Source organism: Syngnathoides biaculeatus, chromosome 3 (genome assembly GCF_019802595.1).
Source record: "Syngnathoides biaculeatus isolate LvHL_M chromosome 3, ASM1980259v1, whole genome shotgun sequence".
NCBI classification, from domain to species: Eukaryota; Metazoa; Chordata; class Actinopteri; order Syngnathiformes; family Syngnathidae; genus Syngnathoides; species Syngnathoides biaculeatus.
In genome coordinates this window covers 31,967,881-31,983,383 of record NC_084642.1, presented here as the reverse complement: position 1 = coordinate 31,983,383, position 15,503 = coordinate 31,967,881, and the positions used below count along the sequence as shown (strand labels likewise).

Genomic DNA, 15,503 nt, shown 5'->3' with positions numbered 1-15,503 from the left:
GTGAGCGAGGAAAAGAGAGAGGTGCCGTGTGTTTGTTGTCTGGCCGCCATTCGCCTCGCTGCCACCCAACGGGATGGGGGCGCCTTGTCTGCTGCGGTGTGTGTGCACCTAAAGTCAAATAACGCATCCAGCATCTGTGATACAACCCCATTTGTTTTATTGATTTATTTTAAGGGTTTTTTTTTTTGGGGGGGGGTCATCTTTTCAAGCAGAAAGGTAAGAGGTGCAACTGTTTATGTATCTATGTGGCTATTAGTGTTGTACTCTTGCATAGTTCGTGCAAATTTGTAAAGATGTTTGCACGTTGAGCGACGCGCAGGGTTGCACCATATCGAGCCTCATTGGCCTAACTTGAAAGCGGGCAAAGAGTAAATATGTGTGCGTAAAGGCGAGGTGGACCCGCTCCCAGCCAGTTGAAGGCTAATCCGCGCTGATGCTTTAATTATATCCAGGGTTAGTCTTTTATTAACTATGCGGTTAGATCTGTGTAATTACTAGTAAAGGAGCTTACATGTGTTCTTTTCCTCCCCGCTAAGCGCATTGGCGCAGCTCAGGCTGCGTTTTCCTTCTGTCCTCATCTGCCTCTAAAGGTCTTATGTGGCTCTTTAAGCAGTCCGGTCGGAAGTGCTGATCGGATTTGAGGATAAGAGGAGCAGCGCGGCGTCCACTCCTCAGCACAGGCGGGCCGTGACGTGGGCGAGGAGTTCAGCCAAATGTAACAAATCAACTGAGTTCACTTTTGAATGTAACTCGAGAGAAAACAAAAAAACAGCAGCAATTTAATGACAGCCTGGAATGATTGTCCAGTTTTCCATGTGACTGACAGGCTTCCAGGGATGGAGACAATACCTGGACAGCTTGGAGATCCTGGAAGAGAGGCCAGGTCCACCCCGAGTCCAAAACGGGACGCAGCCGGCCTCGGCGCGCCCCTCAAACCGAACCAAGTCAGCGAGACCTCCCTGTACGGGGTGCCCATCGTTTCTCTGTTCATCGACGGCAGGGAAAGACTATGCCTAGCTCAGATCTCCAACACCCTGCTGAAGAACTACAGCTACAACGAGATCCACAACCGCAGGGTGGCACTGGGCATCACCTGCGTGCAGTGCACCCCAGTCCAGCTGGAGCTCCTGCGACGCGCCGGCGCCATGCCCATCTCGTCCAGACGCTGCGGCATGATCACCAAGCGGGAGGCCGAGCGGCTCTGCAAGTCCTTCTTGGGGGCCCACAGCCCCCCGAAGCTGCCGGAGAACTTCGCCTTCGACGTCTCCCACGAATGCGCATGGGGCTGTCGTGGCAGCTTTATCCCGGCCAGATACAACAGCTCGCGAGCCAAGTGCATCAAGTGCACTTTTTGCAGCATGTACTTCTCGCCCAACAAATTCATTTTCCACTCGCATCGCAGTCCGGACTCTAAGTACCTGCAGCCGGACGCTGCCAACTTCAACTCGTGGAGACGCCACCTGAAGCTGACCGAGAAGAAGCCTTCGGACGACATCAACCACGCGTGGGAGGACGTCAAAGCCATGTTCAACGGGGGCAGCCGAAAGAGGACGCTTCCCGCGGGGGGCTCGAGGGAGCGCTCGCCCACCGAGGCGCGAGCGTCCTCGGCACTTGGGCGCAGCGCCTCCCCGGACATTCCAAGGAAAACTTTGCGCTGCGACGACGCTCTGCGGGCGGCTCCGAGCATCACTTTGGCGGCCAGTGCGAGGAGCTACCCGCTCATCCCGGTCCCCAGCAAAAACTTCGGCCTGCTACCCAAAATCCCCCCACCCTTATTCTCACACCACCCGTACGGTTTCGCCGGCTACGGCTTGTGTCCGAAAAAGAGTGACGGCATGCCGGATGCGACTAAAACCAACGTGCCCGCTGTGTTTTGGCCCGCTACCAAGGACGCCATTTACCCGGCTTTCCCCGTCTTTTGGCCAGCAGCGAGCAGCCTTCCCGTGCCGCCCTACCCGGCCTCCCCGCCCGGGGTCCTTCAGGACCTGGACCTATCAGACCAAAGCGAAAGGAGTGCAAACCCCCCCAAAGACGGCCAGCAGCAGCAGCATGGCGCCACGCAGCCATGCCCCACTTCAGCGAGCAAATGCAGGAACGACGACGACAGGGGAGGGGACGAGACACCGCTGCCCCGGAAAATCGGCCACATCTCCGCCTTCAAACCTGTGGTCAAAGACGCCGAGACCATCGCCAAGTTGTACGGGACACGGGAGGGCTTCGGCGTGCGGCCCGGCTACCTTTCCCCGGACTTCGTCTGCGAGACCTCCAGCTTCAGGTCCGTGTCCCCGGACAGAGACACCGTGGATGACGGCGGGGACGACGATGACGACCCTGACGTGGATGTGGAGTCCAACAGGGGGGAAGAGGAGGAGGAGGCGATCCGGATCTCGTCAAGAGGCGCCACTCGGGAGTCTCCCGTGCCCGAGGCGGCCGAACAGAAGCCTGCGGCGTCGGCGGAGGACTCCTCGGACGAGGGCAGCCTCACCCGGGATGCTTCGCCTTTTAGCCACGTAAGACTATCAATTCGCGCAATACTTCCCATTTTGCGCGGATACTCAAACAAACCCTACAGTTCAAGGTTCCAAAATATAAATAGGCTACAACTGTATTTTCAATACATTTCAAAAGTAAAAATTCACCCAGATTATGAATCTGTATTCCACTAATTCATCCTATCTTTTTTCAATTTATTTTATTTGATCACATCCATGCATGACTGGAAAGAATCTAAGGTTTCCTTTTTTTTTTTTTTTTTTTTGCGCCGGGTGCCCATCCTTTGCCGAATCAAGGCCTTCATTGTAGCAAGTGTGCTTCTCAACATCTCTGCACCACTTTGCAGGTGGATGCGCACGAGAAGGACAACCAAGTCCACGTGAAGCATACTTTGGAGGCGTCCGGCAGCCCCAGCAGTGCAAACGGTAATTATTTGCCTCATTAAGCGTCAGAAAACGTTTTCTTCCTCCTTTTCAAAATCCGATACAGTATTTTAATACTGGACTTGTTTCATGGTTAGGTGCGCACGACGATCATCGAAACACAACAGACAAACAAAATCACAGACAAGGTATTTCTTTCAAAAATAAAATGTTCATAAAGAAATATAGCCTATCATCTATTAAGTCTGTTTCGTATATATATATATATATATATATATATATATATATTTTTTTTTTTTTATCTGGTTGCTTTTTTATAATTACAATGCTGTGACGTACTCGTTCTTATTATTATTTCCAGCTGATGAAACTTTACGCATCGATATCAGCGTGCAGGAGCGAAATCTGGAGAAGATGGCAAAAGGTAAAATACAGTATTTTGAAAAAGTAAATTCCTATCATGAATACTGTCTACAGCACTCTGCAACATTTAAGTGCTCTAATTCATTTCATATCAATTCGCATCAGAATTGAAACGTGACTGCATTCATATGCGTTCGTTTATTATCCCCCCCAACCTGCACATTTGCCCCGCTAAATACCACCCCGCGCCACTTTCCACATGTAAATTTGCATCTTCCCATCGGTGTTGCGCACTAAATCACAAGCCGCGCTCGTTTGGACTTATTATTGCAAGAGGAAAGCGTTTAGAGGCTATTAATATTATAACGAACAGAGCCGTTACCCCGAGGCGTGGCAGCTAATTATTTTTGAACGCTTGGAAAAACCTCCAGACGCAAATACCGTGGCCTGGTGTAGCCTGCGGGCGCTGCTTTTGCGCCAATTATGGGAGGCGGCGATTGTTGTTGTAAATGCACCTGATGCCGAGCTGCACTATGCTGTTACATCCAAGCGCATATTCAATGCACATTATTCTCAAGGAATGATGGAGACGTCCATTTTTTCCCATGTATTAAAACCTACACCTGCACGTTCTAATGACATCCACCCAGAATTTACAACGATAATGCTCAATCTGGACGAACGCTAAAAGGTATTCAACAATACTACGTGTACGTTGTGTTTTGTTTTTTTGTTTTTTTTTTTTTTGGTAACTAGACTCCATTTCCGACTTTACTTTATTGAGCGCCACAGGACAAAAAAATATCAGAGGCAGCTGGTAGGAGGATGCTGAGCAGTTATAGCGGTAAATGAATCCAGTACCATTGAGGATTTAAAAAAAAAAACAAAAAACAAACAAGCATTATGCGTCCAGACACATTTTAAACTGCTTCTGTTGGAATGTGCAGGTGTGCCCAATGATATCCAGTGGGTGCTTTTTTTTTTTTTTTTTTTTTTTTTTTTTTTAAAGCTGATATTGTGGCATTGTTTTGTCTTGACAGAGGAGTTGCAAAAACAGCTCGTGGAGCAAATGGAGCTCAGGAAAAAGCTGGAGAGAGAATTTCAACATTTGAAAGGTAGGAGTGCACTTTCTGAAAGCAGAGCAACACTTTGAGATCCATTTTTTTCCTCGCTCACTTGGATGCTCAACTGTCTTTCACGGCACACTTTGTCGTTTACAAAGATAAATGGGTCTTAAAGTTGCCCAATATCTGGTATTCCTCAGATAACTTCCACGATCAAATGAAGCGTGAGCTCTCCTACCGAGAGGAAATGGTGCAGCAGCTGCAGATTGTTCGAGGTTGGTGTGTCTGAGGGACGCAACTTGACAGCAGAATTAGATAGGTGCTCTTTAATTGAATGGAAACAAATCGGGAGTCATTTTTTTAGACTATCATGAAAAAAAGATAAAAGTGGGGCTTGTATAAATCAAAGTGTTGACAGTTCGGTGGAGTATTTGGACTGTAGCTTTGCTTTTAGGACTTCTGTACACTTATCAAAATGGCTTTGGGTTAAAACAATCCTTATGTGATAGACGTACTGACAAAAAGTCCTTTGAATTGACTTCTTTTGAACATTAAAAACAGTTGAAGTGACTCATAATTTTATTTTTCTCAGGGATAAAAACGGAAAGTTTACCACATTTTATTCACGTGCATCATACGTGAGCAAATAAATGTTTTTCCCTATTGTGTTAAATTCAGGAGGTTTCAAGAAAAGAGAATTTACCATTCATAATTTGCTTTGCAAATGTATTTGGACCAAAAAGTATGGTCATTTTTATCCGAGCATGTTGATATTTATGTTATCAATTCTTAAACTATATTTAAGTCCTGAACATGGATGAAAAATTGATTTTATCAGTGTCCTAATACTTGTGGATCCTATCTGCTTGTTTGTATTTGCAACTCCGAGCATATTTTTCTGCTGTGGTGGATGAGATGAAGAGATATCCAAATCAAAAAGTGAAACTGAAACTGTATTTTTTATTTTTTTTTTTTGCCTAGGTTTTTCTTTTTTAAATTGTCCTCAGGAAAATGGAATAGACAGCACATTATGTAGTAGTGTATCGGTTACATGCACTAGACCCGGTACAGCCAGATGTTAAAGGACTGGACTCCTGTTACACTTGTTTAAGTACACAAAAAGGGGTCAGTGTAAATATCGTGAGGATGAAAAGCGTGTTTATACTCATTCCCGCACTGTATTTATTATTTTGTTCATTTTATTCCTGATGGGCCACTTGGTGGACCAAGAGAGAAAGATTCAATAGCCAGTGCTGAAAGGCAATGTCATTTGGTCCTTAGCCACTTGGATAAATGCCAACATACAAGGAGCTCAATGTCAATATTTGCACAATATTTTTGACATGTCCTAACTGATGTGCCTTCCTCCCTAGAAGCTCACGGCGCCCTTCACCATTTCTCATGCAAGATGTTGAGCCCTCGCCAGTGCAGTGGAGCCTGCACCTTTAAGTCCCCCCTGCTGCCACCTTAAACCCCAACACCACCCTTTTACACTCACTCACTCACTCACTCACTCACTCACTCACTCACTCACTCACTCACTCACTCACTCACACTCACTCACTCACCACTCACTCACTCACTCACTCACTCACTCACTCACTCACCACTCACTCACTCACTCACTCACTCACTCTAACACAGTTTTATGTTGAGACTTTAGTAATCTAATGTAAACGCTCATACCAAGAAGACACCTGCTCTTTAACTATTCTGAGAATGGGAGGGTGGGAATGGGGTGGGGAGGTGCACTATATAATATATACCATGTGACAATGTGCAATGGCATGTAAAAATATGATAAGTTAAAAATGATGTAATTATCGAGCTTTTGATTGCTTGTTTAAATAACTCCCGCTCTTTATTTATCTTGATTTCCCTTTGAGATTATTTGTACCACCGTTTGTGTTGTCAAGCACTTTAAATGGGCAACATTTCTGCTTTTGTCGTCCTTTATCTACCAAATGGTCATATGGGGGGAAAAGAAGGATGTTTATGTTGGAAAAGAAAGCACTTTCTTCAACAGTGGCTGAGCTCATCATGAATGTTTGAGATCACGCAATAAAAGATTTTCTCTCACCGTGTGTCATGATGCCTTCAGGTACTTCCTATAAAGGGATTATCCTTAAAATATATTATGAGATATATGTAGTGTGTGCGCGTGTAGAAAGGTTTATATATATATATATATATACACCTATATATAGGACGAATGAATGACTAAATAAATAAATATATAGCTGCCTGTCTTTGCCAATGTTCCGAGTCTGACACCTACTGGAGCCATAGAGAATAAGAGAATCTTGCCCCTTATTCTATTTGACTTGAACATGATCTCTTTCATTAGGCACCAACATCAGCGAGCAGTCAATTGATAATGTTTGACATGGTGTCCAGGGAGGGCTGATGGAATAGTGAAATCTAACCCTTCTGAAGGGTGTCCTAATAGATATTGATTGCGCTGCTCTGAGTCCCAGGATGGTTGATGCTGGGACGTAATGTCACCGACGCTCAATGAATGTTAATTTTCTTCCATTGTGACTGCCTGCCAGAGCAAAGCCAATTCTTTATGCATTCTCAAAAGTCCTGAACCGATGAAACGACTGCTTGATCCTTTTGCTGTCCAAACCAAAAACTCCTTAATGGTATTTGGGGAGTTTAAAGCCAGCCAACCAGAAAGCCACTGAAAACCACTTAGTGTACATCATTAATGTACTGATTTACGAGTATAATACTTTGAAAGACATCAGCTCAGTGGGTGCCAAAGATATCATGTAATGCTTTTGATTTGTTTTTTTTGTTCTTTTGTTTTTTTAGTGAGCCAAATAGATTTTTGGAGGCCGATGCCGACTCCAGCATTTTTCAGAATGGATTTCTGATAAATTAATCGGTTGAGTAATTGAAAAAAAAAAATGAATACATTAACTTATTTACAATAAAGAGAAATTACAGGCAGAACATTTGACCGTTTTACAATACAAGAGAGGAATTTTGAAGTTCAAAAACAAGATTTAGACTATGAATGCATGAAGTTGGCGTATTGGTTAGCAAATCCACCTCACTGTTCTGAGGACTAGGGTTCAAATCCCAGCCCACTTGTGTGGAGTTTACATGTTCCCGTGCATGCGTGGGATTTCCCTGGGTACTCCGGTTTCCTCCCACTTTCCAAAAACATCCATGCTAATTTCATTGAAGACTCTAAATTTCCCATTGGTGTGAATGTGAATGCAAACGGTTGTTTACCTGTCTGCGCCCTGCGACTGGCTCATGACCAGTTCAGGTACGGAAAATGGATGAATGTATGCAGTATTACTCAAAATTGCCCTCAGTGTGTCCTTCTGGGTGTGAATGGTGTATTTGTTTGTGTGTGCCCTGCGATTTGCTGGCAACCCGTTCAGGGTGTTCCCTGCCTGCTGCCCGTTAATAGCTGGGATAGGCTTTAGCGTGACCACGACCTTTGTGAGGATAAGCGGATGGATGGATGCAGTATGTAAGCAACAGGGGCCCCTAATTATTTGTTATGCATTACAGAAGCGGACTAGTAATCACATCATGACAAAGAGTAAAAGCGCAGTGACCACAGAACATGCTGCATCAAATGGAGAGGTGAGCCCAGGTCACTGATCCTGGGGTGGCAAACATTTTTGCCCTGGGCCTCACTGAAGACATGTTTTCCCCTAGAGGCCAATTAAAATCCGGTAAAGACGTAACCTACTTCCTCATTCAGCAAAACGGGTGAAAACACTTCATCCTTGCTCAGGCGAATGAGGAAGGAGACTGCTTCAAAGCATGTGGAGGAGTTTAAAAAGGTTTACTTTCTGTAAACATGCGATGTCACCACAGAGCCACCAAACATAACAGTAAACCGTCTTTAGGCTTTGCTCATGTTCACATGCATCCATCCATCCATCCATCCATCCATCCATCCATCCATCCATCCATCAACCCATCCATTTTCTGAGCTGCTTATCCTCACAAGAGCAAAACTGCTTGTGACTTTTTAAAAAGATCTTTATAGAGCAATGTATATTTTATCCCCTTTGCATCCCAACCACATGAAAGTGTATGAAATTATGCAGGTTCTAGTTTTCATGCTTTCCCAAGGTCTATGAGTAGTGTATTAAATATATATTTTAAAAAATGTGGACAAAAAATATGCAACACAATGTGCTGTACATTCATTAAAATATAAAAAATAAACAAAACCCACACATCTCTAGTCACCAAGGACACACACGCTCATGTAGGTTAAAAATAATTCTGTAATGACTTAGTAACCTGAGGCTGAGTACGGAACATCCTGGTAAAGAAAAACCATCTCAGGGAGCTGTCTGGTGGACCACTGGTGAGAACCTGCACCTATGGCTACTGGGGTCCAGAGAGGCTTGACCACACCCACAACACATCCTAGGTCCCATGGCAGAGGGGCTCCCTTTCCCTAAGGAAATTAAATATTACGCAAAAAAAAAAAAAAAAAGGATAATGAATGATAATGATAATGAAAGAATTGAGATGAAATAGAAGAATAAACATGACGCTCAGTCAAAGGAAGCACGTTAAACAAATTCATATTGGTTAAAAAGCTGATTGGTGAGGCTGTTCTTAAAAACAAGAACATTCTCTAGGGCCCTCTGGAGAACTGAAACGCTGTCACCATGAGTTTGTGTCCTGACTCGAGAGATGACTGACAGCTGGAGAGATCTGAAAAGCTGCGGAAAAAGAGAAATAGGGAAGGCCCAAGACTGTTATGAAATGGAGAAGAACATTCAAACCCACCCTTAAACACACAATACAGCAATTTCAAAATCGAGGTCATGTGCTCTTTTTGCCTTCTGGCCTTCCTCAGGACACGTGCTGCCCAATTCTGGAGTAATTGTCGTCTTGAAATACTCTTTTTGGGAAGACCACAAAGCAGGGCGTTACAGTAATGAATCCGATTAGTGATTAAAAAAAAAAAAAACATGCATTAGCATCTCCGTGTTGGGGTGAAGGCTGAGCGGGTAAAAATGGAAACCCGCTGTCTGCTCACTGTTTCATGTTCAAACAGTGTCTTGTAAGCTGGAAGGTAACTTTATTTATTTATTTTTTTAAACTCCCTTATCAGATCAAATCACCATTAAAAAAGAGAATTGCAAGGTATCTTGGGTTATACTGTATCAGATATTAACATTTGTTTGATGATCTTAAACATTAAGAAGGAGGAAACTTAAAAAATGTAAGCATTTGCAATCAGGGCCAATATTTTGTCACTGTACTCATTCATTTTCATCCAATGCGGCTTTGATTTTTCATCGAGCTGGCCAGACACTTTTAATGCATTTTGACGACCTATATTTAAACTACATTCAGTCTCAGCTCTCTGACATTGTGTGACTGTATTTGCTGGGATTATTTCTAAATTTGTATAAACACGTGCGGTCACAGACACCTGCCCCATCGATGACTATTAACAATGCGACAGATGGCAGACCTACTGTATATACTACAGTATTAGGATAAAACCTATTCTTCTTAGCTATCTTGCATGACTTGTTTCTCTATAGAATCTTTTGTGAATGAAACCTGGTGTGATAATAGATTAGGGTCCAAAAGCAAATGTATTTTGTGTCCATGCTGTATTACAAGCATTAAGCCGCATCGAAGGGCAGCCATATTAAATTATTACAAATACAATGTTAAGTCATCGTGGGAGAAAAAGGGATTTCTTACATTAGTCCTCATTTGCCTGGGGTCGTCATTTGCTGTACTTTGGGCGCCATCTACTGGCTAAGTAAAGAAAGCCCTTTAAAAAAAGTACTGTACCGCACAAGTGGAGAAATTGAAATTGATCTTCACTACGGCAATAATTACTTCGGTTTTATGCACACGTTGTAGTACCTGTCAACCAGAATTAATAGTAAATGGGATTTCCACGTTACAATTCGATACAAGCATGCAAATGGATAGAGTACAGTAAACTGTATATATCATGCAATGGAATTGGAATACAACGCAGTATACTCTGTATCTTAAAAATAGATCTAAAGAAGCAGGATTTTTTTTGCATTCAACTCTGTTTTGCACATATTATGAATCCGAGTTTTCATGTTTAATCGAAGGATGCCTCGTGCATGAATGGTGAGGTTAAAGTGTGGCCTATCAGCGAAACACTTGATGACGTAAGAAAACCCACTTGATAACCCGGAGGGTGCCATCACTTATTTGAACATCCCATAGAGCCTCATCGGTGCCAAAATATGCATGAATAGAGGGAACATCTTGTCCTACATAATACATCTTTGGATTGAAAAACAAACAAACAAAACAAAACAATGTCCAGTAGCGCCATTATGATAATGAGTAAACCTCACGAATGATGTTGATTGAAATGTATTTGGAAAGAAAACCACACACCTGCTTGGTTTGCAACCCCAAGGCAGTGGCCCGGCGCACGCTCACGAGGCGCCGAGCGCGTCACCGCGCCCGGGCGCCCTCAGCGCGCCTGCGCACACCAATACAAGATGGCGGAGAGTGCGGAACTAAAGGTAAGGCGCAGCCTGAATTCCTGATGGTTTTCCTCCGTTGCCGAGCGTTCACTTGTCGAGTCACTCGTGGCTTTGCCGCTAAAAGCGTCGCTGCGCCGGAGCGTGCTCGCGCACGACGTTTCTGACATAAACAGCCAACAACTTTATGGAGCGCACCAGCGAGCGTGTTTATGTTGATATGGAGACTCGCGGGCTTGGCTGAAGCGGACCGAGGCTGCTGAGCGCTCTTAATGTAAACATGCACTCGGCTCAGTGTTTCACGTTCAAACGGCATGTTGTGAGCTGACGTCGTGTGGGTTCATATGTACCTTTTGGAAGCGGTCTCGCAGAGAAACGGCGTCGGCCGGCGAGCCGACTGCCTGTCACAACACTGTGGAAGCTGACAGCAGCATTGGTGTGTGTGCGCGGTTCACATTTCAAAATCACGCGGCCCGCACTCACTGTTTATTTGGCGTTTCTGTCCTCGGGCGGTAGTTGACAAGCTGTCACCTTCCTTCGAATGTGACGCTCACTTGACCTGTTGAGGACGACTGGAGCGGCGCCCGGATGCCTCCTGAACCGTTAGGCACGTCAATATAAGACCCTTAATTTTTTTGCACTTTGTGCTCTTATTTAAGAGTTGAAAGTGCAGGTACTCGCTTGCTATATCCAAGTTGATTTTTTTTTTTTTTCTTCAGGAATCTCTACTCGAGTATTTACGTTTTTTGCATGGATTTCACAACGGATTCCTTTTAATAAAATGGGCTTGTTCATTTTTTTTTTTTTCCAGCCACGGTTGTTGATTGATTTAAAAATTTTGGGGTATTGTAAACCAGAACAATAAAGCCCCACAGAGGAATATGAACCTGTGACCATTAATGACTGTGGCCACAACAATTCTCCATCTATAGCCAAGTTTAAAAGAAATGTAACATTTTTGTTACAAATAAATTGTGTTGCCCATCTAATATTAGACCGAACAAATACTGGTATGGTCCATTTTCCCCCTGTTTTTAGCATTTTTGGGGACTCCTGTTTGGAAAGCTACGGGAACATTTTCTTGACAGCATAAAAATCAAGGCAGTGCTATCTTAAAGGTACAATAATCAAGTTTTCAAGCTGTTAGATATTTATATGTAGCTTTATTTCATGGTTTTTTTTTTGATTGTCCCAAGTCATCAAAACCAAATCATTGACAGAAAACATTAATTTTTACTTTTGCAGTTAGACTCAGTACAATTTACTCTTTAGTAGAGTTGAATCAGTACTTCTACTTTGACCAATGTTTTTTTTTTTCATCTTTTTGAACATCTCTAATTAATTTTAGATACAGAGGTTTAGTATATCTTCCACTTCTGCTGTTTTCAAACACCTACAGCAGCATTGGAACCTTTCTAGCAGGTATTGATCTGAGTTTTGGTCTATTTATAGACACTACTCTGGTGTGTTTCCACTAGCTGTTGTGGTCTATTCGTCCACAGAATAGAACTAGAGCAGGGAACCTTTTCATACTAAGCGGGACGAGCAGGGGAAAAAAGACATTTTCATCAATCAAATGAATGGAACCCAGTCTTAAAGGTCTAATCCAGAGGAAATGTATTTGATTTGTCTATCATATAAATGTAGCTAAAATTTCTTAAAAAAATATTTAAAAAATTCTCAACACAACAGAAATGAAATGGCGTCAAAGTCAGTCTCAAGATTTTGTTCGAAATGTCACTTAAACTCGGCAAGTTCCAGTACTCTCTGGAATGTGACGTCACATCATGACAACATTTAGCCAGAGTGAAAAAGCTAGCAACGATAAGGAGGAAGTGTTGCATACGGCTGTTCTGCGTCAAACGCTCACGGAGTCAGCTAACATGAATAGCCGAAGGATTAAAAGATAGGCAGGTTATGGACCAGGTTTGTGAAGACAAGGCGGGCGCATTGGACATACAAATCAAAGTGGACAGTAATATGTTCCAAGCGGAGGAGTGTTTTTAAAACCTGGTACAGCGTTCACTTGGCTTCAGTAGCAAGTAAGTGTTCAATTGTTTAGTATTGACAAGTATCGACCTAGTTTTAAATATAATTACAATACAGATATGGATATATACAGTAAAGAAAATAAGTATTTGTACAGCCTTCTATATTGCAAGTTCTCCCAGTTAGAAATCATGGAGGGGTCTAAAATTTTCATCGTAGGTGCATGTCCACTGTGTGGAGGAGTGGGGCAAAATCCCTCCTGTAGTCTGTGCAAACGTGGTGAACAACTACAGGAAACGTTTGACCTGTGTAATTGCAAACAGGCTACTGTACCAAATATTAACGTTGGTTTTCTCAGGTGTTCAAATGCTTATTTGCAGCTGTATAACATAAATAAATCGTTAAAAAAAATCACATAGTGATTTCTGGATTTTTCTTTTTAGATTATCTCTCTCACAGTGGACATGCACCTACGATGAAAATTTCCGACCCCTCCATGATTTTTAAGTGGGAGAACTTGCAATATAGCAGGGTGTTCAAATACTTATTTTCTTCACTGTATGTCGGCAAATATCCATATCCATGTGATGGAGGTGACAAAATTTGGACACTGTATGAAGTTAGTGTACTGTTAACGCTTAGGTCTTGCTGAAGTTCGACTACAGCGGTGTGTGCTCTCAAGTATTAGGTGGAAATTTTAAAATACGAGCTAAATCTTTAAACACATAACGATACAGAAGGTTTCGATTTTTGTTTTATGGTGACCCAGTTGCTAGTACAACAACAACAAATGACTCACTGTTGTGTGCAAGATGCATCAGACGTTTAAACATTTTTTAATTAGATTATTTCGTCAACAAGGTGTACGTAGATTTCTTGACGCAGCTACCAGTCTATGTTTTGGGTGCAAAGTTCCACGTCAACTTGGTCAGGTCTCGCCGAATCCCGACCATGAGTTGCATTCCACTCTCAGAACGTCACACTGTTTCAAACATATATGGTTGAATTACACCCGCATGGGATGTTTTTCGAACATGTGAAGAATAAGAAAATTCCTCCCCTTCAGTTCCTACCTCTTCCACAGAACATTCTGTAGATTATTGGTTGTTTGTCACTATGCCGAGTAGGGGCATACACCTCTCCTGGGTGTTATGGGCTGGGTCCCTTATCTATGTTGTAGTTATTTACCTGCGGCAATCTATGTTCACTGTGTTCCATGTCCTCGGAGTTCAGTAAACACTCATTGCTTCGGAAACCTGTGTGATCTCTTATGCACGCAGAAGAAGCCAGTAGCATTTACACATTCCATAAAAACTTCTTCATCACTGCTGTCTATCTTCTCTAGATCCCACTTGCATGTATGATTGCCTATATAGGAAGCCATTTCTGTACTGGGGTTGTCTTTGCGTGATGTTATACAGAAGCAGCTTCAACAGAGCTTCAGTTTGAAACAGACATAGGAGGCATTCGGAACAGAAAGAAAATGTGCACTTTGGCGCTAATTTATATAATTTCTGTTGTTGAGTTTTTTTTTTTTAAATGAAATTTTAGCTACATTTGCATGATAGACAAATAAAATAAATTTCCTCTGGATTAGACCTTTAAACATGCCTTCCTCACAGTTCTGAGGTTTTTGCTCTCCGACGTTCCTTTATGGAGTTTATCATTTCATGGTACAGTATAGGCCCGAGTAGAGTAAGGCTTCTTTTGAATTTGAGCGATTTTGATTCCGATTCTTCTCGGGGACTCTGTCAATAGAGCTAGCATGGTTTAAATAAAGTGTGTCCAAATGATGATCATCCGTTTTCTTAGCACCCTGCAGGAGAGACTACATTAAATATTTTAATTGGGGTTCTTTAGAAGCAGTATCAATATCAAACGTTTAAAAGGAAATGTGTGTGGAACTAACACAATTTACTTCATATTCATTGATTTTTGCAGCTGAAAGTTCATTATAGAATTGTTAGTTATTTGCAACTATAACTATATGCGGAAGTTTTAACTTCCTGTTTTAATCTTGTAGCATTTTATTTTGAAGCACCGGGACTCAGCGTTTTGGCGCGATTTATTTATTTTTAAATGGATGGAATCAAATAGTACAAAATGTTTATTCCTTTCCTTAGCCACCGATGAGGCACAAGGTCGGTGCTTGAGATTATTTGGGATAAGGTTTGTGAATTTTGCCCCAATTCATTGTGATGTAAAGTTGCTACTGTGTAGTTTTAGCTCACTGTTAAGCTTTTTCTTCTATCATCGACTCTTACGTTGGTCTGAAGACTAAAATAAATGCTAAAACCCGTCAGTGAAAAAGTGCAACCAATCGTTTACCTTGTTAACTTTCTTAATGATGGCATGGACATGTTTCAATCACAATTGACTTGAGAGTTGATTTCACTGAAGCTCCACACTGCACAGGCTGAGGCTTGGCGTAGGACCCACGAGGGACCGCAATCGACACTACTCATCATGAAAACCTCCTTTGCACAGTATACTGGTAATCTTTTTCCAAGTGTCGCACTGAGGTGACTGGTCATTAATTTTAACTAAGTTAAGAAAGGCTTGTTTGCTGCTGCTGTTGAAGCACAAGCACAGTTTTGTGCGTGCTCTTCTTTGTGGGTTTTGACCACTTCTTCTTCCGGGCCGCCGGACTAGGCATTGAAAAGAGGAACTGAAATTTTAAAATGTGAACGATTCAGGGAGAACCGTAACTATAGTCCCGGTTCTAGTTG

The 15,503-nt window shown here is 42.7% G+C and overlaps 2 protein-coding genes across 3 annotated transcripts in view; both read left to right on the top strand.

Annotated features, from left to right (window-relative positions):
• The first annotated feature begins 600 nt into the window (after positions 1–600).
• LOC133497821 (SKI family transcriptional corepressor 1 homolog-B-like) lies at positions 601–5,851 on the top strand. Its single transcript, XM_061814011.1, has 8 exons — positions 601–715; positions 827–2,510; positions 2,840–2,918; positions 3,014–3,064; positions 3,238–3,300; positions 4,280–4,354; positions 4,504–4,578; positions 5,677–5,851. Coding segments are annotated over exons 1-8 (2,127 nt in total). The 5' UTR covers positions 601–713; the 3' UTR covers positions 5,775–5,851.
• Positions 5,852–9,282: 3,431 nt separating this feature from the next.
• LOC133498489 (E3 SUMO-protein ligase PIAS1-like) overlaps positions 9,283–15,503 on the top strand; it is a 114,164-nt gene continuing 107,943 nt past the window's right edge. Inside the window, exon 1 of one of the 2 annotated variants that reach the window (XM_061815411.1) lies at positions 9,283–9,368. In XM_061815411.1, coding sequence (XP_061671395.1) covers positions 9,339–9,368 — 30 coding nt within the window. In that variant the 5' untranslated portion in view covers positions 9,283–9,338. Of the gene's footprint in view, positions 9,369–10,727; positions 10,828–15,503 lie in introns of those variants that run through there. The other variant, XM_061815412.1, reaches the window with a different exon arrangement.

Bases quoted from the DNA above. Each gene is read 5' to 3' on its own strand.
- LOC133497821 (XM_061814011.1), top strand. The intron at 2,919-3,013 runs GTAATTATTTGC...TTTCATGGTTAG, and splicing joins CAGCCCCAGCAGTGCAAACG to GTGCGCACGACGATCATCGA. The intron at 3,301-4,279 runs GTAAAATACAGT...TTGTCTTGACAG, and splicing joins TCTGGAGAAGATGGCAAAAG to AGGAGTTGCAAAAACAGCTC.